Below are 25,050 nucleotides of genomic sequence, written 5' to 3'. Positions count from 1 at the left end.
AGGGCAGAAGCAGGTGAGAGAGAAACTTTATTTTGATGTTTTTGATGAGTCACAGTGATATCGATTGTTTTCTTTTTTTAAATTTTTTTCAGTGTTTATTTATTTTTGAAAGAGACAGAGCGTGAGTAGGGGAGGGGCAGAGAGAGACAGAGACAGAATCCAAAGCAGGCTCCAGGCTCCCAGCTGTCAGCAAAGAACCCGATGTGGGGCTCGAACCCATGAACCGTGAGATCATGACCTGAGCCGAAGTCGGATGCTCAACCAACTCAGCCACCCAGGCGCCCCATCCATTGTTTTCTTAAACAAAATTGTCCCAAGTTGTTACTGCCTCCTTTAGAATGTCCTCCCTTGCACCAGAACTGTGGACGATGGCCGCTCTTGGGTACCTGTCACCCAGGGCTCCCACATTTCTTTCTTTTGTCGGCCCTCGTTGCCCCTAGCAGGGAGCAGCAGTACCCCGGTCCCCGGAGGGATGAATACTTTCCTGTGCGCTCTCTGTGCCAGAGTCACGTGTCTCTCTGCAGCCAGCAGACTGGCACCTTTTACCAGGAGGACCCCGCAAACCACCCAGGCTGCTGTCTGAAAAGCAAGTGAGGGGGACACTATGGGGAGGGGGAGATTAATTCTACTCTTCGGAAGTGGAGACCAGAAGTTAGGGCACCCGGGTTAGAGACATGGACTGCACGTATATCTACTTCCTGTCACATAATCCGGGAATAATACTCTGGATATTGCCCGCTCAGCGGGTACCCTGAGGGAAGTTGAGTCTGGGGCCTCGTTCTATAGCACGATGAACGCTGTGGGACCATTCCAGAGCAGAACGGAGGGGCAAGTTAGGAGCAAAGGGTCGACGAGATCTGGAGGCTGACCGTGGTCATTCCCAAAAAGGGACAGTTGAGCGTGAGGCATAACGCGCTGATCACACCTGTGCTACACGTCGAGAGCCAGAAACCGGTCACCTTCTCAGGCTTTCTACTTAGGGCTGTTGTTTAAAATAGTAGAGGATCCCACCCCCCCCCCCCCCCCCCCAGTCAAAAGTCTAGGGCCAGACTGCTCCATTCGTCAGTTCTACCAAACATTCGAAGTAGAATTAATTGTCCTTCTCCAGCTTCCAAAAAATGGAAGAGGAGGGAACACTTCCAACTCATTTTGCGAGGCCGGCATTACCCTGATGATCAGTTCAGTATCCATGATGGACATAGATGCTGAAAGCCTCAACAAAGTATTAAGAAACTGAATTTGATAATTCATTGAGGGGATCATCCAGCACGATTTATTGAATCGACGTGACACAGCACATTAACAAAATCAAGGATAAAAAATCTATAGGATCATCTCAATAGATGCCAAAAAAGCGTATGACAAAAGCCAACATCCATTTATGATAAAAAACACTCAACAAAGTGGGGATAGAGGGAAGTCACCTCAACGTATTAAAGACCATGCATGACAAACCCCTTGTTAACATCATACCTAATGGTCAAAAGCTGGAAGCTTGTCCTCTAAGATCAAGAACAAGACCAGGATGTCCCCCACTCTACTTTTATTCAACACAGTTCTGGAAGTCCTAGCTATAGCAATTTGTCAAAAAAAAAAACCACAAAACAAATAAGGTGTCCAAGTTGGAAAGGAAGAATTATCACCATTTGCAGATGAAATGGTATTATGTAGAGAAAACTTTAAAGACACCATCAAAAAACTGTTAAAACTAATAAATACATTCACTAAGTTCGCAGCATACAAAACCAGTATACAGACATCTGTGACATTATATGCTAATAAAAAACCACTAGGAAGAGAAATTAAGAAAACAACCCCATTTACAGTTGCATCAAAAAGAATAAAATAGGAATAAATTTAACCAAGAGGGTGAAAGACCTACATGTTGAAAATTATAAGACATTAATAAAAGAAATTGAAGAAGACCCAAATAAATAGATATCCCATGCTCATGGATTGCAAGAGTCAATATTAAAATGTCCCAAAGCAATCTACAGATTCCTTATAATCCCTATCAAGATTCCAATCACATTTTTCAAAGAAATAGAACAAATAATCATAAAATATGTAGAGAACCACAAAAAACCCTGAATAGCCAAAGGAATTTTGAGAAAGAAGCTGGAGGCATCGCGGTATTTGATTTTAAACCGTATTACAAATCTATAGTAATGAATACAGTATAACATTAGCATAAAAGCAGATGCATAGACCAATGACAGAATAAAGAGCCCAGAAAGAAACCCATGCACGTATGGTCAATTAATTTACAGAGGAGCCAAGAATATACAATGGGAAAAGGATAGTGTCTTCGGTAAACAGTGTTGGGAAAACTGGACCACTCTCTTACACGTACACACAGATTAACTCACAATGGATTAGAGACTTGAACTTAAGACCTGAAACCATAAAACTCCTAGAAGAAAACATAAGCAGGAGGCTCCTTGACATCAGTCTTGGTGATGATTTTTTTTTTTAATCTGATGCCCAAAACAAAGGCAACCACAAAATCTCCAGCAATTTTCATGTAATGACACATATTAAATGCGTTCATTTCTCAGGGTGCCTGGGCGGCTCAGTCATTTAAGCTCCCACTCTTGGTTCAACTCAGGTCATGATCTCACGGTTCTTAGGTTTGAGCTGCAAGTCAGGCTGTGCTCTGACAGGGTGGAGCCTGCTTGGGATTCTCCCTCTCCCCCTCTCTCTGCCCCTCCCCTGTTCATGCGCACGTGCTCTCTCTCTCTCTCTGTCACTAGATAAACTTAAACAATGTGTTAATTTTTCATTATGATTTTGGTAGTGGAATTATTAAATATTCCAGTAATAAAATATGAATGAATATTAACAAAGTTCATTTTCAATTAAATTTTAAAATCTCCATAAGCAAATTGAACTATGAATATCCATTAACCAAAGAAAAAGCAACTCAGTGATGAAATGTCCCTGCACAAGTAAATTTGGGGAGATTATATTTACATTTGTGTACACATATGGATGATTCCCTCTTAGTTTTACTCTAGTTACTTGAAAATTGCCCTTTGCGACGATGTGGGTGGAGGTGGAGAGTATAATGCTAAGCGAAATAAGTCAAAGACAAGTACCGTACGATCTCACTCATGTGGAATTTAAGAAACAAAACAGACGAGCAAAGGGAAAGAAAAAAGACGGGGGGGGGGGGGGGGGGGGGGAGGGAGGCAAACCAGAAACAGACTCCTAACTAGAGAGAACAAACTGATGGTTAACCAGACAGGACGGAGGTGAGTGAAATAGCAGATGGGGGTTAAGAGTACAGTTATCATGATGAAAAATAATAAAATAATAAAAAAGATAAAATCACTAACAAAGCTACAAAAAAAAATAATAAAATTAGAAAAATTAAAAAAAAAAAAGGGGGGCCACCTGGCTGGCTCATTCGGTAAAGCATGCGACTCTTGATCTTGAACGTGGGTCGTGAGTTCAAGCCCCACGTTGGGCACGGAGCCTACTTCAAAAAAAAAAAGAAAAAGAAAAGTCTGCTACGTATCTTGCGACTGAATGTAACTACCAGCCATAATAACGGGTAGCCACAAAGCAAAGTTAGCAGTGATACATTACTTAAAAGCAACAACGGCACATTTGAAAGCCTAGTCGACTAATTTTAACGTAAATGGCGAGCCAGTAAAAGGCATCCTTTGTGCCGTGGGAGTCAGCACGTGAGCAGTGGGAACCTGACAGTCCCCCGTGGCCACCAGGAGCCACCAAAGACGACAAAACCCGAATCCCGGGGAAACTCGAGCCATATGTGAGTTTAATGCTCTGAGCACAAACTAATGACGACTTCCAGCAGGCTAGAGCAGGTGGGCCTCTGCCAGAGGGACACGTGGGGGTCTTGTGACCACAGCTGTAGAAGGAGGTCTGTGGTGTGGGTGGTGAAGATCCTTGAGGCCCAGCCGGGGAGGCGGGATTGGACTTCGAGAATGAGCTGGAACAGCTGAGAATTCCCATTTCAGGCATGAGACACAGAAAGGCCTAGAAGCCCCCAGCCCCGGTGTCCACCCCCCCCCCCCCACCGCCAAGATCACGGGCAGATTGTACTGCAAGTGTGAGAGGTTTCTCCAAGTGGACTCATGGTCTGGGCCTCTGCCTGCTCCTCCATAGTAAGGAGCACGGGTGGGGGTGGTCTGGGGGGAGGGGAGCGGCAGAGCCCACTGTGACAGAGTCCCCTGAAGGAAGGACTACCTGGGAACCGGACACAGTGGCAGTTAGCGGTTAGTTGTCATTCTTCTCTCCTGCTTTTGGCCTGGCACATGAGCTAACAACAGGAGTGGGCTAGGATGGTTTCCGGAACAATGCAGAGGGAGGGGAGGGGAGAAATGTGGACCGTGGCCTCAACAGCACCGAAGGGGTGCTGAACGTGTTGATAGCACGAGGGGTCCCCCCCGGTGCTATTCACCAAGCCGCAGATCCAAGGACGTCCCTAGTAACACATTGGGGGGCACCTGGGTGGCTCAGTGGGTTGAGCATCCGACTTCGGCTCAGGTCATGATCTCACAGTTCGTGGGTTCGAGCCCCGCATCGGGCTCCACGCTGACAGCTCAGAGCCTGGAGCCTGCTTCAGATTCTGTGTCTCCCTCTCTCTCTGCTCCTCCCCTGCTCACACTCTGTCTCTCTCTCTCAAAAATAAAGATTAAAAAACAATTTTTTTTAAAGTCAGGACTTTGAAATAAGTCTGTGTTCTGTCCCGAGATCACGAGCCCCAGGTGGCTCTCAAACACAGATCACTGAGGTGCCTGGACAGCTGGGGTAAGGACGGGCCACCGGCCAACAGATGGTGAGGTCCCCTGGGTGCGTCCTCCTGGGGCGTCCCCAGGCCAGGAGTGAGCCAAGCCCTCGGTCTCTTTCTGACCTGGAGGAAATGATCAAAGTCCTGTGCTCATGGGGTCAACTGGGAAGTTGCCCCGCTAGCTGTTGCTGGTGTTGCTGCTTTGCCCTGGCTTCCTCTTGGCCAAGAAGTCACAGGGCTGGCTGCACGTTGCAGGTCCACTGTCCCCGACCCTGAGGGACTGCTGCTTCTCTCTTTGCATTTTCTTGGCAAGCAGACCGTGTCACGAAAGGGACACCCTGACTCTCAGGGCTTCCTTCTCTTTTTAAAAAGCCTGGAGCCTTTCTTTCCTCACCTCGTTCTTAGCCACAGCAGTCAGTACCCCCTGGGGACTCTGGGAAGGATGGGCAGGGCTGCAGAGGTGACGCACTTCCTCCGCCGGGCACCTGCTTTCTGATCGGGAATACTCCACTCGGAGCAGAGATGAGCTGGTGCATCCCAGGGCGCAGGGACTCGACCTACCCACGGGTCCCCCCGAGAGGAGGACCTTTCGGGTTGTGGGTGACACGGGGCCGCGTGGGATGGCAGCTGGCACGCGACATTTATAGACAGCTTGGTTGTCTTTAGCGCAGAACCATAGAACTCGAATGTAAGTAATGCATTTAGATTGAAAAACCTAAGTGCACAGCAGCCTGGGAGCGATCAGACTCTCTACGAGTTCACGCTAAGAGGACCGGAGATTCTGATTGGTCACAGGACCAACATGCGGACAGGTGGACGGGTGTGCATTGTTTCTGTGTGCTCAGTGCGAGCATGGTCATTACCAGACACACGGGGTTCTGCCGAGAGATGATCAGATCAATACGGGGAGGAGCTGCAGGTTCCAGGTCTTAGGGGAGGAGGGCGGGGGGAGCCTCTGGCTCCGGAGGCAGTGACTCCTCTCCTAAAAAATCCTACAGAGCATCTGGCTCGTATCCGGGTGAGAAGTCGACACCCCACCCTTAAGTCTCTTGTCATTTTTTTTCCACTTTATTTTTTTAAATTTTTTTAATTTTTGCTTATTTTTGAGAGGAAGAAACAGAATGTGAGCAGGAGAGGGGCAGAGAGGGAGACCCAGAATCCCAAGCAGGCTCCAGGCTCTGAGCCGTCAGCACAGATCCCGATGCGGGACTCGAACCCACAAACCAAGAGATCATGACCTGAGCCAAAGTCGGACGCTCAACCGACTGAGCCACCCAGGCGCCCCTTAAGTCTCCGTAATTTTGCCCTGGGGGAAATAGGGCACTTTCCAGAAAGCCAGCGCCCCTTGGTTAGGAGACCCCTAACCCTTTGGGTTTTGGAGCTTCCTGCCCCTGTCTTCAGGGACCTTCCAACCCTGAATAGCCACAGGTGGCCTTCATGTGCAGAACAATGTCAACCAGAATCATCTTCTGAAACTGCCACATGGTTTGTCACCCTTGTCTCATCGTCCAGGCCGAAAGAAGCCTGGACGGAGTTTCTGCTTCCTCCTGGAGGATTGAGAATTACCTGCCCCCTGCAGCGTCTCCTGGAAATGGTAACGTTACTGTCCAGCACAATCAAACTATAAGAAGAATAGCAACCACGTGAATGTATTTTTAATGACCCGTGTCAGCTCTGTGTATTGGGGTCCTTCCCGGAACACGGAGGCGAGGTTTCTGGGGTTGACAGTTGATGCGAATCCTGGCGTGGGCTCAGCCCATACTGTGTGCCTTTCCTGGATAGCCGGCGCATGGGGTTACTCTGCCGAGGCACCACCAGGGTGCCCAGGCCACTTAGGTGACAATTGGGCCACGGCGTGGCCGTTCTCTGCATCGCAACACGGTTTGGCTCCCCCTCTTTGCCTCCGGTGCCCAGAGGTCTGTGGAAGACACAGCACTTTGTCCTGTGTGTGTGTGCCCGTTCGAGCAAATGGACCCGGCAGTGTAAACGTTGCTCATAAAATGAGAGAGAGCACCATAGCCAGAGCAGGACAGTGAGCTCGTGACTCTCGAAGGCGGCGTGATGTGGGGAGAAACCTGAAGCCTGGATGCACCTGACCATGACCCTCGGGTGGGCAAGGTTCCAGGGCATCCCGGGGAGAAATTATCCACCACCATGGTCCTCAGAACTCGGGTCCTTGTGGCCCTTCTGGCAATCGTTAGGCGGCAGATGCTGGTGTTTCACACTGACTCACGGACGGCCAAGGAAAAACTGGGCAAATGGCAGAACAGGGCACCCTTGGCAGGGTGCCCTTTTGTGGAGGACGAGCTAGCTTCAGGCTCGGATGTAGGGAGAGGGATGCCCGTTCAGTGAACCAGCAGGCCAGCCTCCTGTCCAGGCCGGGAGACCCTGTGCAGAGCCTCACAGCCAATCCCGACAGAGGGCAGGTGACATTCGTCTCAGGGACTGGGCACGATAATCCAGAAATCGGGGCTGAGCTCTCTGTGATAAGAGGGGTTGCTGAGAGATGCTTCATGCAGAAGCGAGTTACTGTATGTGTGTATGTATGTGTGTGTTTTCACACACACACACAAGCACACACTACACGACTAGGGGGACGTTGTTCAGCAGAGGCTGGCCGGGGTGGTGATTCTGCAGGACCGGGGAGCTCTCCTGAGGCATCCACACACACACACCTTTGCTGAGATTCGGGAAAGCTCACTTCCTCCTTGGCCTCTTGGTGAAAATACCTGAGGGGCCCCCCAGTAGGGAAGGTTGGCCAGCTTCCCGGGGAGGAAGCAGGGAGAGTTTGCTGTTTATGCTGCCCGGAAAGGAAACAAGTCAAAAGGGAACCTCACATGCTAAGAAGAGCCTCTGGGTCACCGCCATCTGAAGGATACTAGGGAAGTGGGGCTCCAGTGGGAAGTCAGGAGGATACCCCGACTGGCAAGAGGGAGGGACTGGAGAGCATCATACTTCTGCTCAAGGCTAGCGGAGGTGACCTTAGAATCCAGCCGGGAGAGACTGGTGCTCCCAGAGGGAAGAAAAGAGAAGACAGACCCTCCCTCCTCTCTGGCGCCTGGCCCTGGGCGCCACCCGTCCCACGCCACCCAGTGACCGGGCTAGTGAGGGTGGAGAAGCTGTTCTTGGCTCAAGGCTAGGAGGCCTCGGGGACATGGCCAAGGGCAGGCTGGCAGAGAGCCTGCCATGGGAATGTCTTTGGGAGAGCCCAGTCTGCCCACAGAAGCCTGCCCTTGACCTATAACCTGGAGCCGGGTCCCGCCAGCTCCCCCATATCCCACCCACAAAGATGAGAGCATCTCACCCTCTCAGGCCTGCTCCCCAGTTTCCTGATGGCTTGCAGCCATCCTCCTTAACGGTCCCGGTGGTTCCATTTTCCTCCGGGCTTGTTCCCGTCACAGCAGAGACTGAGTAGAACACCGCTGACCTCCTGTGACGCCCCTGTGTCACGTGCCTCCAGATGGGAAAATCTGCCTCTGCTCTCTGGGTCTATCCTCTGACTCCCTGGCTTCCCCGGGCCCCCAGGCTGGCCACCCCCAGGCTCTGGGATGTGCAGCTCCCATCAGCCACCTTCCTCCTGACCCTCTTTTTATCTGAACAAAAGTTAACTTCTTCACGAAAGACGTCAGGAGAGCTGCACCCCAGAAGCACAGGGTGACAAAGGAGAATCTCGAGTAACCTGCCCAGGGCTTTGCAGGCCACCTTAGGATGTGTGTGCCCAGAGGTCCCCTCCCTGTTGCCTTGAAGACATGCATTGGACCAGCTGAGCATCCTTTGGGGCATCAGGGCCTCTGAGAGACGGGTCAGGGGTGGGGCCACTGGTAATTTGTTAGTGGTAAAGTACCAGAGTTTATGAGTGATTTACTGAAAGCACACAAAAGGCGTAGAAGGTGTGCCCTGGAAAAACATCGCCATTCGCCTTGTGATGTGCTGTCCGAGGGCACCTCCAAGGGTTGGGTTGCGGGTCTTGGACAGACGCTGCTTGCGAAGGTTAGTCACGCACGCAAATACCAGCCACCGTGAAGGTCGGGGGCCTCCCCAAAATGCCAGTGGCTGATGCTGTGAGTCTGTCCCCGCAGAGAGAAGGAACAGCAAAGCACCAGTAAGCCGGGCAGTGTGGTGTGATGGCTGGGGGCGGAGATTCTGGAACGGTGATTCTTAACCTCGGTTCTTGACCTGTCGTTCTTAAATCTTAACCATCACAAGGAGATGCCTCGTGGGCAGCAAGCACATGAAAGGATGCTTGACATCACGATGAACTGGGGGACTGCAAATCCAAACCACAGTGAGATACCAGTTCACACCCACTACGGTGGCTATAACTTAAAAAAGAAGAAGAAGAAGAAGGAGAAGAAGGAGGGGGAGGGGGAGAAGAAGAAAATAGCAAGCGTTGGCAAGGATGTGGAAAAATTGGAGACCTCATTCTTACTGGCGGGAAAGCAAAGTGGTGCACCTGCTGTGGGAGACAGGTCAGCGGCTCCTCTGTAAGTTTAACGTAGAATCTTACGGGGGGACCCAGGGTTCCACGCCTGGGCGCCCACAAGACCTGACAACAGCTTTTCAAGCAAGAACCTGGATCCACACGTTCAGAGTGGCTCTATTCACAAAAGGCAAACACAGCCCAGATGTCCATCCACAGATGAATGGGTACCCAAAATGTGCACCGTCCAGACAAAGGAATATTATTTAGCTATAGCAAGAATGCAACCAATGCATGCTGTAGTGTGGACGAACCTTGAAATCTGTCATGCTAAGTGAAAGAAGCCAGAAACCACCTAATGTCTGATTTCAATTGTATGAAGTAACCAGCACAGATAAGTCCACGAGTCAGAAAGCATAGCTGTGGTTGGTTCACAGGGGCTGCGGGGAGAAGCAGACGAGAAATAGCCATGTAATGGACACAGTGTTTCCTTTTGGGGTGCTGAAGGTTTCCAGAACGATATGCGCCATGGTGATGGCTGGACAGCATTGTAAATACACTTAATGCAGCCGAACGGTACACTTTGAAATGGTTAAAATGGTAAATTCAAGGTTGTGTATTTTGGCACAGTCTTTTAAACAAAGGAAAACAATGGATGCCTGGTCCCCTCCCAGGGTCTCTGCTGAAGCTGGTCAGTTTCCCCCAATATTGAACTTGTGTTTGCGTGGCCTTTCAAAGCTCCCGGGGCATGGGGGTCCCGGTGTGGGGCCAGGTTTGAGAACCAGCTGTGCTGGTGGGAGGTCTCGCTCGGTGGCCCCCGTTTTTGACCTGTGAGATGGGAGTCCTATGGTTACCTACCTCTGACAGTTGTTACAAGGATCTAATGGGTGAGCGAAGATGTGGCCGCTGAACGTCTCCACATGTTTGCTCTTAGCAGGGCCACCTGGCATCTAGATTGCCTCCTTCACCAGGTCAGTCCTTGTTCTGGAACTCTGCCCGCAACAGGTGTTCAGCTCCGATTCCCTTCCAGGAAGCAAGACCATACTTCTCTGTCCAGGACCGCCCTCGGAATGCAGTTGTCCTGTGTTCTTTGCAGTGTGGCGTTTTTCCTAGACCACCCGGATCGTAGTCCTGTTCTGGATATCGAATTCTGGGGCCACTCTTATCTGCAACGTGGTACACAAAGACCACGGTGATGAGGAATGCGCAGGTGAGGGCAAATCGTTTCGAACAGTGCTTTGGCCAGCGCAACCCCGGAGGGCCACAGTGGGACCACAGTGAGTGCTCCCCGCCTCTTCAGACAGTCCTCCCACTTTGCTTGAAGATTGATTCACCCAAAGAGAAATCTCATTAGCTTGATTTCCTCCGCTGAGCGTGACTCAGTCACTTGGCATTAACAGAGGAGCCTCCCAGATTTGATGACGTCCCAGAAACCGTCAGATCTCGTGCAGAGAGATTTGTTGTCACCTTACTTTTGCTTCTGTGTCACTAGAGATAGACAGCCAGGGTTCTCATTTCCTTTCCTCATGCAGCCTGTGGTATTAATCAAGTGCTCATGAGCCCCTCGGTATGAGAGGCCTCCTTTGGTTTGCGGGACTGCGGTTATCGAAAGTGCACCCCACCTGAGATCTCACTGCTGATGAGCTATCGTAAGCTCATCCTCCAATCCAGCATTCAGAACATGCCACCGTGCAGGTGACAAGAGATTTGCATGCACGTCTGAAAGGGAAAACCTTGGCTTTCTTCGTGATTAGGGTTTGATGATGTACTTGAACAAGAACATTTTCCCCCCACATTGAACTTGCGTTTGCCAGAGTTGAAATCTCACATGGGACCATAGCACGCATCTCACATGTACACGTCGTGTGGACTTAGGTCTTTCCCCCACATTTGTCGGCTGGGGTCCTCCCTGTGAGCCCCACCTGCAGCCAGGACCCTGGCCCCATGCCCTAACCACACTATACGGTGCGACTTGCTTTTTGGCTTTGCTCGTCCAAATCCCAGCAAGCCTTTGCACCTGGGTTGTGTCTGCTCTCTCGCACAGGGCCCACTGGGTTTGGAGATCATCTCCCAAGACCCCGTGGGCCACCAGGGTCACGGTCTTCCTGAGTGCGGCCAAGACATGGTCTACATCTTGGATCTACACAGGAACTTGCTTCCTTTTCATTCACAGGCTTCTCAGAAAGTTCTGGCTTCCTACAGCTGTCATCGTTAAACTTGCCTATGATGACTAGTCAACATATTCCCTGCATTCACACGTCCGCTAACAGGTCTCGATCTCACGACTGTCCTACAGCAAAAGCCGTAGAGGATCACAGCTCAGCCTGTGTCTGCACAGTGTTGTTAACAGAAAATCAAATACTACCAGTTGGATCCTCTTGCTTTGCTTATTTTTTTAAGTTATATTTTTTTAATGTTTATTTATGTATTTTGAGAGAGAGAGAGAAGATAGTGTGAATAGGGGAGGGACAGAGAGAGAGGGAGAACATCTCAAGCAGACTCCACGCTGTCAGCACAGAGCCTGATGTGGGGCTCAATCTCACAAACCTCAAGATCACGACCTGAGCCGAATCAAGAGCTAGGTGCTTAACTGACTGAGCCACCCAGGCGCTCCTGGTTTGCTCATTTGAAGAAGAGATCCTGCTAGTAGAGAAATGACCCCAAATTGTTCTCGTGTTTATAACCGTCGAAGAGCTTACATGATTTAGCATTTTGCCGGCTGAAATAATGGATCCCGACCAAGAAGCTTCTGCAGCTTTCCCAGTAAAGAAACGCCATCCCTCCGGCATCCGCGTGGAGGAACTCAGCCAAGAGAATGGTCATTTCCCAGCATTTCATGTACCAGAAACTGGATTCATACGTCCCTGCCCTTCACGGGGATCAGTTCCCACGAAGCTGGCATGCTTTATATACCTCTTGGTGTGCATTTACTCTGGATTGACTCTAGAGCTCCAGGGTCCCAGGAACCAGCACACCCTCTGGCTGAGGGATGTAGCTAATGGCCTGTCAGGAAGGCTGTGCCATAAGGATAAGAGAAAGCAGACAGAGAATACCTTCTCGGGAAGGGAACTCTGACCCACCCCTTGCCCAGGACAGTGCTGGCAGCCACCAAAGGGAATGAGAATATTCTCTCCTTTCTCAGCAGAAAACAGCAGGAGCTCCACCACCCAGGAACCCCGAGGCTGTCTGTCTGCCCCATCAGGCTTGTAATGGACGGATGGACGGTCCTGCCCTGGACTCTGCCAAAACCAGTATTGGGAGGAAAAAAGGTGGGAGAACAGGTCTGACTGCATCTTCTGGCCCCGCTTGGTTCTTTGAGCAAGCAGGCAGAAGAAAAAAGTTCTATTGACACCTTTCAAGAGGGGGCAGCATAGCGTAAGGACAGGAGAGGCAGCCGGCCTCCTGGATCCGAGTTCATCCCATCCGCCGGCAGCTGAGCCGGCCTGAGTACCTCCGCTGTCTCCTTGGGCTTCAGCTCTCCTCCACATTAAAACTCGAAGATTGTGCCGTCCTAAAAGCGTCCGATCCAAGCTAGGAGATAGGCTTGCCCGCGGCTGTTTTAACCACAGCCACCGCCACCAAAATCCTCTCCTTCATCTCTAAACAACAACTGTATCTGAATCCCTAAACAGTCACGTCAAAGGATGTGCTCTGACTTTGGGGAGACGGTGCGGACCCGATGGGTCTCACAAGGTGCGGTTTGAACGACGTCAGTTTCGGATTGGCCCGTTCGTCTCTCTCGATGCAGAAACACGTTCTCGCCAGAGTTTAGTGCGTCCCTTCCTGTCCACGTGGATGGCGTGCCCTGGTGTGTCTGTAAAGGTGCCTCGTGCACGTGTACACGAGGACGTGGAACAGAGGAAAACTCGCCACGGCAGTCTGGGCTTCCCAAAAGAGCGGTGCTTCTCGGTTTCTTGCAAAGTACTGATCTCTGCCCAATTGTCAGTGAGTGTGTGAGCCCCGCAGTTCTTCTAGGGAAATCCAGCCCTCCCGGAGCCTTCATCAGGATTCCCTGGAGTGCTCGGGCTGCAACAGCCAGCAGTGCCCTCTGCTGTGTGGTGCTGGCCCGACCCAGAGCCTGTGCCCATCCTGCTGGGTTAGGGGCACAGCTGGTTCTGGAGGCCAAGTCAGAGCCATCCCCCAGCCACCTAGAAACTCGGGGCTTCTCTGGGACTGGAGCGGGTGAGGCCGTGGTGGGGGGTGGAGGGGGAATGCATCTCCGCCAGGATTCTTGATTTCAGCTCAGGTCACAATCTCATGGGCCTGAGACTGGGCCCAGCGTCAGGCTCTGTGCTGAGTGTGGAGCCTGATTGGGACTCTCTAGCTCGCCCTCTGCCCCGTTCCCCTGCTCATGTGCTCTAAATAAGTAAGTAAATAAATATCTGTGGCAAAATCAACTGTCACAGTGTTGGTCTCATTTTGAGCAGAGACACGGATCCTGAAATTGGCAGCTTCTGTCTCTCTTTGTATCTGTCTCCTCCCAGATGTGTGTGTGAGACAGAATCAAGTTATCACTGTGCTCTGAATGTAATAAATGACCTAAGTGAATATCAGAGGTGTTGGGGATACACAGAGTTCAGCGTTGTCTCTGACCTGACTTTTCCAGTGGACAGCAGCCTGTCAGGTGGAGCCTACAGCCCACAGCGTGAGGCCCCATGAGGTCTTGGTGTGAAGGCTGGGTTCACTTCGTCCCTTTTTCTCTCCATTATCCATGGCTTTTTCCTTCATGATTTATCGGGCTGAACTCCTGGGAGAAAAAGTCCTGAAAAGCAAGACAAAATATGGATTGGGGTGCCCACCATTAGAGAAGGGCCAGACTCATTCCCCTACCAAAAAAGGGGGGGCTTGATTTTTAAAAAAAGATGTTACTGACCCATTTGGACCAGAACAGGAAACCAGATCCCTCTTGCAAGAAAGCTGTGGTCTGTCCCTCATGGAACTTTGCCACTTTGTAGCAGAAGAGCCCCTAAATTGTAATAAGACATGGGCCAGGCTGTATGAACTCTGACCTGTACAGATTATCCTGGTTTTCCATTTTACTTAATATTGATGAGTCAGCATTGTATTTATTTATTTATTTTTTAATTTTTTTAATGTTTATTTTTGAGAGATTGACAGAGTATGAGCAGGGGAGGGGCAGAGAGAGAAGGAAGCAAGGAATCTGAAACAGGCTCCAGGCTCTGAGCTGTCCGCACGGGCAGCGGGGCTCGATCTCACGAACCGCGACATCATGACCTGAGCTGAAGTCAGACACTCAACTGACTGAGCCTCGCAGGCGCCCCAGTGAGTTAGCATTTTAAATGATGTCCAACCTTGTTTTCCTCCCAAATTATTCTGTGGATTGTTTTCGATATTCTGTGTCCAAATCCAGAAGTGAGGAAAGAAAGAAGCTAAGAGTTCAAACACAAATACCTGTGGACTTGTCACATATCGCTATTATTATGTTGAGGTACATTCCCTCCATAGTCACTTTGTTGAGAGTTTTTATCAGAAATGGGCGTTGGCTTTGTCAGATGCCTTTTCTGCAACTACGAGGATGATCCTATGACCTTTATCCTTCGTTTTGTTGTGGTGTATCACATGGACTGATTTGTGGGTGTTGAACCATTCTTGCGTCCCTGGAATAAGTCGCACTTGATCGTGGTGTATGATCCTGTTACCGTATTGTTAATTTCAGTCGGCTCCTGTTTTGTTGAGGACTTTTGTATCTGTGTTCATCATACTCAATGGTGAAAAACTGAAAGGCTTTCCTCTAAGATCAGAAAAAGACAAGGATGCCCTCCTCTGCACGTTTATTCAACAAGGGACTGGAAATCACAGCAGTTGGCAAGAAAGAGAAAGAAAAAGCATCCAAATTGGGAAGGAAGAAGTAAAACTGTCACTATTTGCAGATGACGTGATATTATATAGAGAAAACCCTGAAGACACCATAAAAAAAAAAAAAACAAAAAACTGTTGAAACTAGTAAATAAATTCAGTAAGGTTGCAACATACAAAATCAATATACAGAAATCTGTGGCATTTCTATACACTAATAAAAAAACTGTTGGGAAGAGAAATTAAGAACATAATCCCATTTACAATTGCACCAAAAGGAACAAAATAGCTACAAATAAATTTAACCAAGGAGGTGAGAGATCTACGTGTTGAAAATTATAAGACCTTAATAAAAGAAATTGAGGAAGACAAATATCTCATGCTCATGGATTGCAAGAATCAATATTGTTAAAATGTCCATACTAGCCAAAGCAATGTCTGTCAAGATTCCAATCACATTTCTCAAAGAAATAGAACAAATAATCATAAAATATGTAGAGAACCACAAAAAAAAAAAAAAAAAAAAAAAAAAAAAAAAACACCCGAACAGCCAAAGGAATCTTGAGAAAGAAAAGCAAAGCTGGAGATATCTTGGTATTTGATTTCAAACCATATTACAAAGCTATGGTAATGAATACAGTATAATATTAGCATAAAAACAGATGCATAGACCAATGACACAGAATAAAAAGCCCAGAAAGAAACCCATGCACGTATGGTCAATTAATTTACAGAGGAGCCAAGAATATACAATGGGAAAAGGATAATGTCTTAGGTAAACGGTGTTGGGAAAACTGGGCCACTCTCTTACACGTACACACAGATTAACGCACAATGGATTAGAGACTTGAACTTAAGACCTGAAACCATAAAACTTCTAGAAGAAAACATAACCAGGAAGGAAGCTCTTTGACGTCGGTCTTGGTGATGAATTTTTGAACCTGACAAAAGCAAAAATAAGTAAGTGGAAAGACATCATACTAGAGAAGCTTCTGCTCAGTGAACAAAGCTATCGACAAAGTGAAAGGACAGTCTGCTGAATGGCAGAAAATACTTGCAAATCATCTACCTGGTAAAGGGCTAATACCCAAAATATATAAAGAACTCATACAGCTCAATAATAAAAAACCAAACAATCCAATTATATAGTGGACAGAAGATCTGAATAGCCATTTTTGTTTTCAAAGAAGACAAAGAGGGGTGCCTGCACGGCTCAGTTAAGTATCTGCCTTTGGCTCAGGTCATGATCTCACAGTTCTTGAGTTTGAGTCCCACATGAGGCTTTCTGCTATCAGCACTGAGTCCGCCTCAGATCCTCTGTCTCCCTCTCTCTCTGCCCCTCACTTGTTCTCTCTCTCTGTCTCAAAAATAAGTGAAACATTAAAAAAAAAAAAGACATCCAGATGGCCAACAGGTACATGAAAAGATGCTCGGCATCACTCATCATCAGGGAAATGCAAATCAAAACCACAATAAGATATCACCTCACACCAGTCAGAGTGGCTATTACTAAAAAGACCAGAAATAACAAGTTTCGGTATGGGGAACAGGGAACCCTCGTGCACCGTTGGTGGGAGCGGAAACTGGTACAGCCACTGTGGAAAACGGTATGGAGGTTACTCACAAGGTTAAAAAACAGAACTGCCGGACGATCTAGCAATTCTCCTTCTGGGCATTTATCCGACGAAAATGAAAACACTAGAGCAAAAAGATATATGCACCCCTGTGTTCATTGCGATGATGTCACTTACAATAGTGAAGATACAGAAACAGCCTAATAACCCATAGATCTGCAGATGAACATGTAAAGAAACTGTTCCTAATGTATTTATATTTATACCTGTATAAGCGCAGAGGAATGTTGTTCCGTCTTAAAAAAAAAGAATGAAATCTTGCCACCCACGACCAAATGGATGGACCTCGAGGGCGTCGTGCAAAGTGAAATAAGTCAGAGAGAGAAAGGCAAGTACTGCATGGTCTCTCTTATATGCAGAACCAAAAACAAAACAAAAAAATAACAAAAGAAACACACACCAAAACAAAAAACAAAACAAAAAAAAAAACGCCTGATTGCCAGGGGAGGCAACCAGGGAGGAGGGTGGAGAAGTGGGTAAAGGGAGTCAAAAGATAAAAAAGGAAAAAAAAAAATCTGAAAAACCACAGATATCCTCTGGGCAGCCAAAATATTCGAAAATTTTGGCTGCCCATGGGTTGAAGGTTGAGCAATGCTACTGAATAGCAGAGTTCTTGGGTGGTGCCGATAGACCCAGGTCTCATGGACCCTGAGATTGGCCTGCCTGTGAGTGTGAACAGTGGGGTGTTGGGAGAGATCTGTGTGGCCCATACAGGGCAGACTGGAGCTAAATAAACCTGTGGTGTCAAAATCCAGAGGTGTTCCAGAGACAGATAATGGATCATGAGAAGCATGTTGTTGTCCAGGATAACAGAGACCCCAACTTGCAGGGGCCTGGGATGGGGTGTGCCCTGGGCTTCTGGCTTTTTTTTTTATTAATTTTTTTTTTACATGTATTTATTTTTGAGAGACAGAGACAGAGTGTGAGCGGGGGAGGAGCAGAGAGAGAAGGAGACACAGAATCCGAAGCAGGCTCCAGGCTGCGAGCTGTCAGCACAGAGCCTGACACGGGGCTCGAACCCACGAACCGTGAGGTCGTGACCTGAGCCAAAGTCGGGCACTTAACTGATGGAGCCACCCAGGAGCCCCATGGGCTTCTGGGTTTCTGCTAAGGCCATCTTACTTGGCTCTCACGAGGTCACACTTACCAAAAATGGTCACTGGAGGAGAAGGAAACCAACTGTAATGTGACAGGAATATGCTAGATCTTAACAGCAATTTGAAGTCCATGGAATGTAAAATAAAATTTTACGTTTATTTATTTATTTTGAGAGAGAGAGAATAAGGGGCGAGGGCCAGAGAGAGAGGGAGAGAGAATCCCAAGCACCATCAGTGAGATCATGACCTGAGCTGAAACCAAGAGTTGGGCACTTAACCGACTGAGCCATCTAGGTGCCCCAGAATTTCCCTCTTTTAAAGATGAGAAGACGAGAGCATTCCTGCCTGTGTGTGTGTGCGTTGGGCTGTGTGTCGGGAGAACTGTGTTGGGTTCCTCCCCGAGATGTCAGAGTGCTAAAGGGGCAATAGGATTATGGGATTAAAACCTGAAATCCACATGCAACGGGTGACCTGGAAAGTACTTTTCGGGGCGTATTCTGCACAGAGCTTCCAAAAAAAATGCATCTAAAGGTCAGAGGTGAATTCACAGCCGTGTTGAGTGATCAGTCAGGCACACATAGTTGTGGCGAAGGCTGAGGACAGGAGGAATTAGAAGTCCTGAGTCTAGACAGGGTGGAGTGAACAGAAGCGGTTATAGCAGCAGCATTGTGAAACGCCTGGTCCCGAATGTCACCCTTGTGGGATGCCAGACGGGGCCATGCGTGCTTCAGAGGTCACCACGGGTAGATAGCTGGTAGATAGTTTTTCACAAGCTTTAACAAACCTCCAGGACACGTGCTTGCACTTCCCTTGCCCTGGGGGTATCAGAGAGAGCCAGCCATGGACAAGAGGGGCACCTGGGTGGCTCGGTTGGTCGAGCGGCTGACTTTGGCTCAGGTCATGATCTTGCAGTTCGTGGGAGCCCCACATCAGGCTCACTGCTGTCCGCGTGGAGCCCGCTTCGGATCCTCTGCCTCCCTTTCTCTTGGCCCTCCCTCGCTGGTGCTTGCTGTCTCAAAAATACTTTTTAAAAATTAAAAAAAAAAAAGTTTATGGACAAGAAAATCTGAGTCTCAAAAATTTTCTCAGGGAAGGGAATGACAGTAAACTTGGCAGAACAGAATAGGATTTGAGTCTTAGTGTGGATAATACTGGGCTTTTGCCCAGTGGGTTTCCTTTACATATTTATTTTACTTACTCTGTTTTAAGTAAGCTCTCCGCCCAACGTGGGGCTTGAACTCACGACCCTGAGATCAAGAGTCGTATGTTCTACTGACTAGCCAGCCAGGCGCCCTGCTAAATACTTACTTTAAATACACAGATCCTGTCATTCAGACAAAAGCTCCCCCACAAGCTCCTTTTATTTATTCTTTATGTTTTTAGAGAGGGAGAGTGTGTGCAAACAGGGGAGAGGGCAGAGAGGAAGAGAGAGAGAGAGTCTCCAGGCTCAGCACCCAGCCCGACACGGGGCTCCATCCCAGGACCCTAGGATCACGACCCGAGCTGAAATCAAGAGTCGGACCCTCAACCAACGGAGCCACCCAGTCGTCCCCCACCAGCTCCTTTTATAAAACCTGAGAGCAGAGTTGTCCAGAGGCTCTCAGCCATCCATTCATTCGTTCCCACAAACACTGGCTCCGGCGCCTTCCGCACACCAAGGAGCTGTCAGGACCTGGGGAAACGGGCAACAATCGCTGCCCCCATGGGTCCCACATTGTAACAGGAGTGACAATAAGTAAATAAGTAAATAAGTAGAACAAAACTACCGGTACCCAGTTTTACAGGAGGTAAACTGAGGCAGAGACGACTCCAGAGGCACGTCCAAGCTCACGCGGCAGAGGCAGGACTCGAACCCGGATGGCGTGTGGGCTGACCTCCCCGCTGCGCAGCCCCTGGTGTGCAGTACACCCCGGGCACCGGTTCTGGAGGGGAGTGTTGGCCGGGGGAGCGGGGAGAGGTGCCAGGGGAGAGCCTGGCTTCTATCTTGTTATGCATTTGAAATCAGAGTGTTGGTTCTCTAAGCCTCTGCCTGCACTAACGCTTACGTGATCGGGTTAAGCAGACCCTAGGAGGGGTAAAGATTTAAAACACCTATGTGTCGGGGCACGTGGGTGACTCAGTCGATGAAGCGTCCGACTCCGGCTCAGGTCATGATCTCATGATCTGTGGGTTCGAGCCCCACTTCGGGCTCTGTGCTGACAACTCAGTCCTGGAGCCTGCTTCCGATTCTGTGTCTCCCTCTTTCTGTTCCCTGCCCCCCAAAAGATAAATAAGCATTAAAAAAAAAACAAGTCTGTGCCCTTTAGCCTGCCAGCCCCCCCATATACACCCAGCAGGTGGGGCTGCTTTGTGAAAGCTCCTAAGTAGCATTGTGGCTTGCGTTTATTTTCGGTGTAGATCTCTGCACGGAGCACTGTGTTCCCTGGTCACAGCCTCCGTGGCACGCCATTTATCTCACACGGCCTTTTGGTGGTGACCTGTGAAGGGTTCGAAGAAACCTAAGCCCCTTCTTGGCAGCCGGTGACATACTTCTCACGATGGCAGAGACCCTGTTAGAAAGTGGGGGAGGGGGACAGTAAAGTGACCCCCAAATGGAGAAGGTGCTTTGACACCGGGAAACAAAGCAGGTGACTCCATATAGCTTACGCAGAGGTTTGTGTTTTGTCTTTAATATTTAACTTTTTAAAAAAAGTTTATTCATCTCTTTTGAGAGAGAGAGCATGCATGCACGGGAGGGGCAGAGAGAGGCGGGGGGAGAGAGAGAATCCCAAACAGGTTCTGCACTGTCAGCACAGAGTCCCAGGTGGGGCTCGAACTCACGACCCGTGAGATCATGAGCTGAGCCGAAATCAAGAGTCGGACACTTAACTGACTGAGTCCCCCAGGCCCTCCTCTACAGTTTTATTCAGGGGACCTTCCTGGTGGGAGATCAGGTGGAGGCCAATCCACAGCTGCTGCATAGTTACTCTCTGCAAAATCCAGACCTTATGCCACAGCTTTTATAGAGTGAGGGACGCACAGAGTAGGGGTGCCGTTGTGAGATCAGGGGGCTTGCACGCACCTAATCGGCAGCTACCCTTTAAGGAGACCTTACGGCCCCAGCTGAGCATCAGGAAGGGGAAAGATTGTGGCATCCCTGACAGATTCATGGGGGGCCAAAGCGAGCCTTCCCCTGTCCCAGCCTCCCCTTCCAAGGGCCCTGGAACTGGCTGCGAGAGAGGTCATGTGAGCAGACGTGACCCACCGGAGGGCCGGAGAGGGGGCTCAGTGCGGTCAGAGCTACAGACAGATTCCTCCGGGAGAAATGTACTTCTGGCCTGTGCCTTCCTCTGTTCAGCACCTACAAGCTCGTTCCGATGACGGGTTCCATTTCAAAGGAGGCTGATTCACACTGCGGTCTGGTCAGGAGTGTTAAACGAGTCTAGCTGGTAAGGGTTCTTAGGGGGTTTCAGAGGTCTGTCGTTTCCTTTGTGATTAAGAAAACAAACCTTTGTGGGGCGCCTGGGTGGCTCAGTCGCTTGAGCGTCCGACTTCGGTTCGGGTCATGATCTCGCAGTTTGTGGGTTCGAGCCCTGCGTCGGGCTCTGTGCTGACAGCTCAGGGCCTGGAGCCTGCTTCGGATTCTGTGTCTCCCTCTCTCTGCCCCTCCCCTGCTCGTGCTGTCTCTCTCTCTTTCTCTCTCTCAGAACTAAATAAACATCCAAAAGAAAAAAGAAAAGAAACCTTTGCAGCAGGAATGTGTCAATGGAGTGTCTCCCACCGCAGGGAAAATACGGGCTTTCGACTGAAAGTGAGGGTTTTGCTCAGGCCATTCAAGCCCAGCAGTGGACGTGTCCTACAGGCTCGGATGGGCGGTGTGGCACTTGGTTTTCAGGTCGGAGCACTCCTACACTGAGAAGTGACCTAGCACCGATGAGAGTTTCTCTTTGTCCCCTTCCCCGCAGGGCTGCCTGACCACGCCCAACTCCCCGGCGGTGAATCCGCGTTCCATGACGTTGGGTCCATCCCTGTCGCTTGGCAACATCTCAGGGGTGTCTGTGAAGTCGGACATGAAGAAGCGTCGGGCCCCTCCGCCCCCGACGCTGCCCGGCCTGGGGCCACCAGTGCAGGACAAGGCCTCGGAAAAGGTAGGCGGAGGGCGGCTCCGGGGAGTGGTGGGCCCGTTCTCAGGGGCCGGGACGCTCCTTGACCAAGCAGCCCCTGTTCTCGAGGCTTGGGATGATGCACGGTGAAACTGATGCACAGGTTTCATCCTCTAAATGCATCCGTCCTCATTCAGGTGGGGGGAAGCAGGGACAGCACACGGTGTGGCCGGGATGGGACCAGACTTTGGAATCTTCTAGAAGCTGTGTTCTCCAAGGCTGACCGGCCACGCCCACAGCTGGGCCTGCTCCACATGTATTCCAAGATGCCGGGCCACAGTAAGGATGCATTAGTGCTCACCAAACGGGGAAGGTTCCCAGTGGCTGGCACCCCAGCTCCCTGGGGGACGGGGACACCACGCTGCAAACAGGAACTTTATAGAACATACGCTAATTCTCTCACAGGGGCTTCATTTCCTGACTCTTTCCTTCTGCCTTAGCGTCCCCGGCCTGTCCGTGCTTCGTGGAGGTGGAAAATTTCACACTGCTGCTACTCTGGATTTGAACCCCTTTTTTTTTTTTTTTTTGCGTATTCATAAGATGGCTTTTCCTTAAAATAAACTAGAAACTAAGTCTGTGCCTCCCAGATGGGAGGCTCGGCCTGGGGTCATGGTTAGAAGTTGCCTAAGTGGCTCTCTGGAGCAGTAGTCTTCTCAGATTCCTTCTTGCCTGGTTGTCTGTCCATCAATCTTCATAAATCTTAATAAATCGTCCTCCATCCTCACAGGTGTGAACTTTACCCCCAGGTCTCAGAGACCACCCTGCTCCCATCGACAGACCTTTCCATCCGTGCCTTATCAATCTGTTGGAAAACCCTGACACAACACGTTTTAGAAGAAAATATTTTGATTTTTGTGTTTCTTAAGCATTTTCTTTTTTTCTTTTTAATGTTTATTTTGAGAGTGCAAGAGAGACAGAGAGTGAGCGGGTGAGAAGCAGAGAGGGAGGGAGACACCGGATCCGAAGTAGGCTCCAGGCTCCGAGCTGTCAGCACAGAGCCCGACGCGGGGCTTGAACCCACGAACCACGAGATCGTGACCTGAGCCGAGGTCGGACACTAAACTGACAGAGTCATCCAGGCATCCCTAGCATTTTCTAATGCTCCTAAGTTCTTCTGAGTTCTCCGGGATGTTTTAGCTATCTTTTGTTACCAAGAGCGTTAGGTACAAATGCACCCCATTTGGTCGTACACTTGCGGGACTAAATGTGCAAATTGAACCCAAAGTTTCTTCCTGTGCTTGTGTAGTGAAATGTAAACCTTTTCTGGGGTTTAGGATCTGAACTTTTTCATAACCCACAGACCATACTTCTAGCATTTAGTACTTTTCAGCCCCCTCCCTCTGGGGACATCAGTTTGCTTCTGATTGGGAGGGATGTTAGCACCGAAAACCGCAAGTTCCAGCATCATTATTACTTGAGGGCTGTTTGCAATGAGAATTGCGTTTCCTGGTGTTCTCGAAGGTTGATGCTGAACCCGATCAGCATCTTAAAAGTTCCTTCCGTCCGGAGAAGAGGTGTTCTCAGATTTTAACATGCTTCTCCAGAGTGGATAAAGTCTGCCCGAGTGGAAAAATGTATCGTAAATAGAGAATCGGGAATTCTGAGTGAAAAATAAATAGTTCTCTATACCCTGAAAAATGAACAGAGTTCCCTCTGAGGCAGTAAAAGCTTCTTACTAAAATCTGTTTCATTTGGCACAGAATGAGCGCAGAAACTGGCTCACAGAAATGCTCTCCTTTTTTAAGCTTATGAGTGGCATATGGATTAGATTTAAACATTTGCTGGGACCATATTTTTCCTTTTTAAATGAAAGGTATTTTGTTATTTACTAATTTCTGGGAAAGGAACCCAAAAGTGTATTGTCATCGTTGTCGGGTAAGAACGTCAGTTCCTTTTTCACCAACTTCCTTCCAGATAAAGATAAGATGTTTGTTTGGAAAAACCTTAGTTGTGTGCAGCTGTTCCTAACACCGATGTCCTGAATGGAAAGGAAAGGCTTATTTTCAAGGACATGACTAGTGTGGGGAAAGGAGAATGCCTACATTTTCTTATTTTAGAAGAAAATATTTTATCTTTTTCTCTTATTATCATCTGGTCCGAAAAATTCAGGGTTCCCTTATTCAGGTCGTAGAAGGGGAATCATGTCAGACAAGTGTCGGTTCAGGGGACACATTTTCCCCCAAATGCTGTCTTTGTATCAGCGTTCGTTACCTGTTTTTAGACTCACGACGCGATCGCCAGTATTTGTTATTTCTAAAATACTTTCCGGAGAGACCTTCCCGGAGTGGGTAGGTTGAGCCAGTGAAAGAAATTAATGGTGTCCTTGAGCAAGCCTGTTAGCAGAGAAATTGGCAAGACGGGTCGAGAGACGTGTTATCTTTCCAGAGGAGACCGAATCTCTGTGCCAGACTTTCATCCCTCTTCCCGGTACCTCGAATGTAGTTCTAATTAAGTGGAACATTCAGACAGGAATGATATATATGTGAGGGCACCATACGCTGAGTCAGTAGTTTTCGAACTTAAGCGAGCATCAGAATCACCCCCAAAGGGCTTGTTAGAACACATTTTGCTTGGCTCCACCCTGAGGGTTTCTGATTCAGTAGGTCTGGGGCAGGGCCTGGGAATTTGTGTCCCAGCAAGTTCCCAGGCAAACCCCACTTTGAGAACCACCGCGCCGCAGAAACTCCGCTGCCCCGATCCGCCCGCTCGGTGTAAATATCTTGAACAGGTCTGGAGAGTTCTTCCCGCAGAAGAGTTTCCCTGGAGATGAATGGATCTGTGCTCTGCAATAACGTCTGGGCACAGTTTGCCATAGTGTTAGCTGAGGCCTAACGTTGGATGTTAAATAAATAGTTCTTGCTTCTTCTTGCCGGGACCCAGGGTGTGTTCGTGTGAGGGACAGAGGGATTGCCTGTTCCAGGTGGGATTTTTCTTCCCGTTTTACTGTTGAGATTCCCCAGGGTCATCACTCCACTCTGCTGTGTGCTGAGACGACCTCACGCCTTGTCCTTGGCCCCGATCAAGGGCAGAGTTCTTGCTTGCTGCGCCTACCTGGGGGTCAGAGCCCCCTTTGTATGCCAGGTCTTAGTATCTATCCCCAAGGAGGGTGGTCTCTTGTCTCTTGCACACATGTGCCCCCCTCTGGGCTGTGGATCAGCACAGATCTCAGATGACGCGTGGG

The 25,050-nt window shown here is 49.2% G+C and overlaps 1 protein-coding gene across 3 annotated transcripts in view; it reads left to right on the top strand.

Annotated features, from left to right (window-relative positions):
* Nucleotides 1–25,050, top strand: part of COBL (cordon-bleu WH2 repeat protein) — a 260,429-nt gene that overhangs the window by 135,456 nt on the left and 99,923 nt on the right. For all 3 annotated transcript variants that reach the window (XM_049641276.1, XM_049641277.1, XM_049641275.1), the window contains one exon: nt 21,672–21,854. In XM_049641276.1, coding sequence (XP_049497233.1) covers nt 21,672–21,854 — 183 coding nt within the window. The remainder of the gene's footprint in view (nt 1–21,671; nt 21,855–25,050) is intronic.

The sequence above is a fragment of the Panthera uncia genome, chromosome A2 (genome assembly GCF_023721935.1).
Source record: "Panthera uncia isolate 11264 chromosome A2, Puncia_PCG_1.0, whole genome shotgun sequence".
NCBI classification, from domain to species: Eukaryota; Metazoa; Chordata; class Mammalia; order Carnivora; family Felidae; genus Panthera; species Panthera uncia.
The sequence above is the reverse complement of the archived record's forward strand: the minus strand, read 5'-3'. Positions and strand labels throughout refer to the sequence as shown.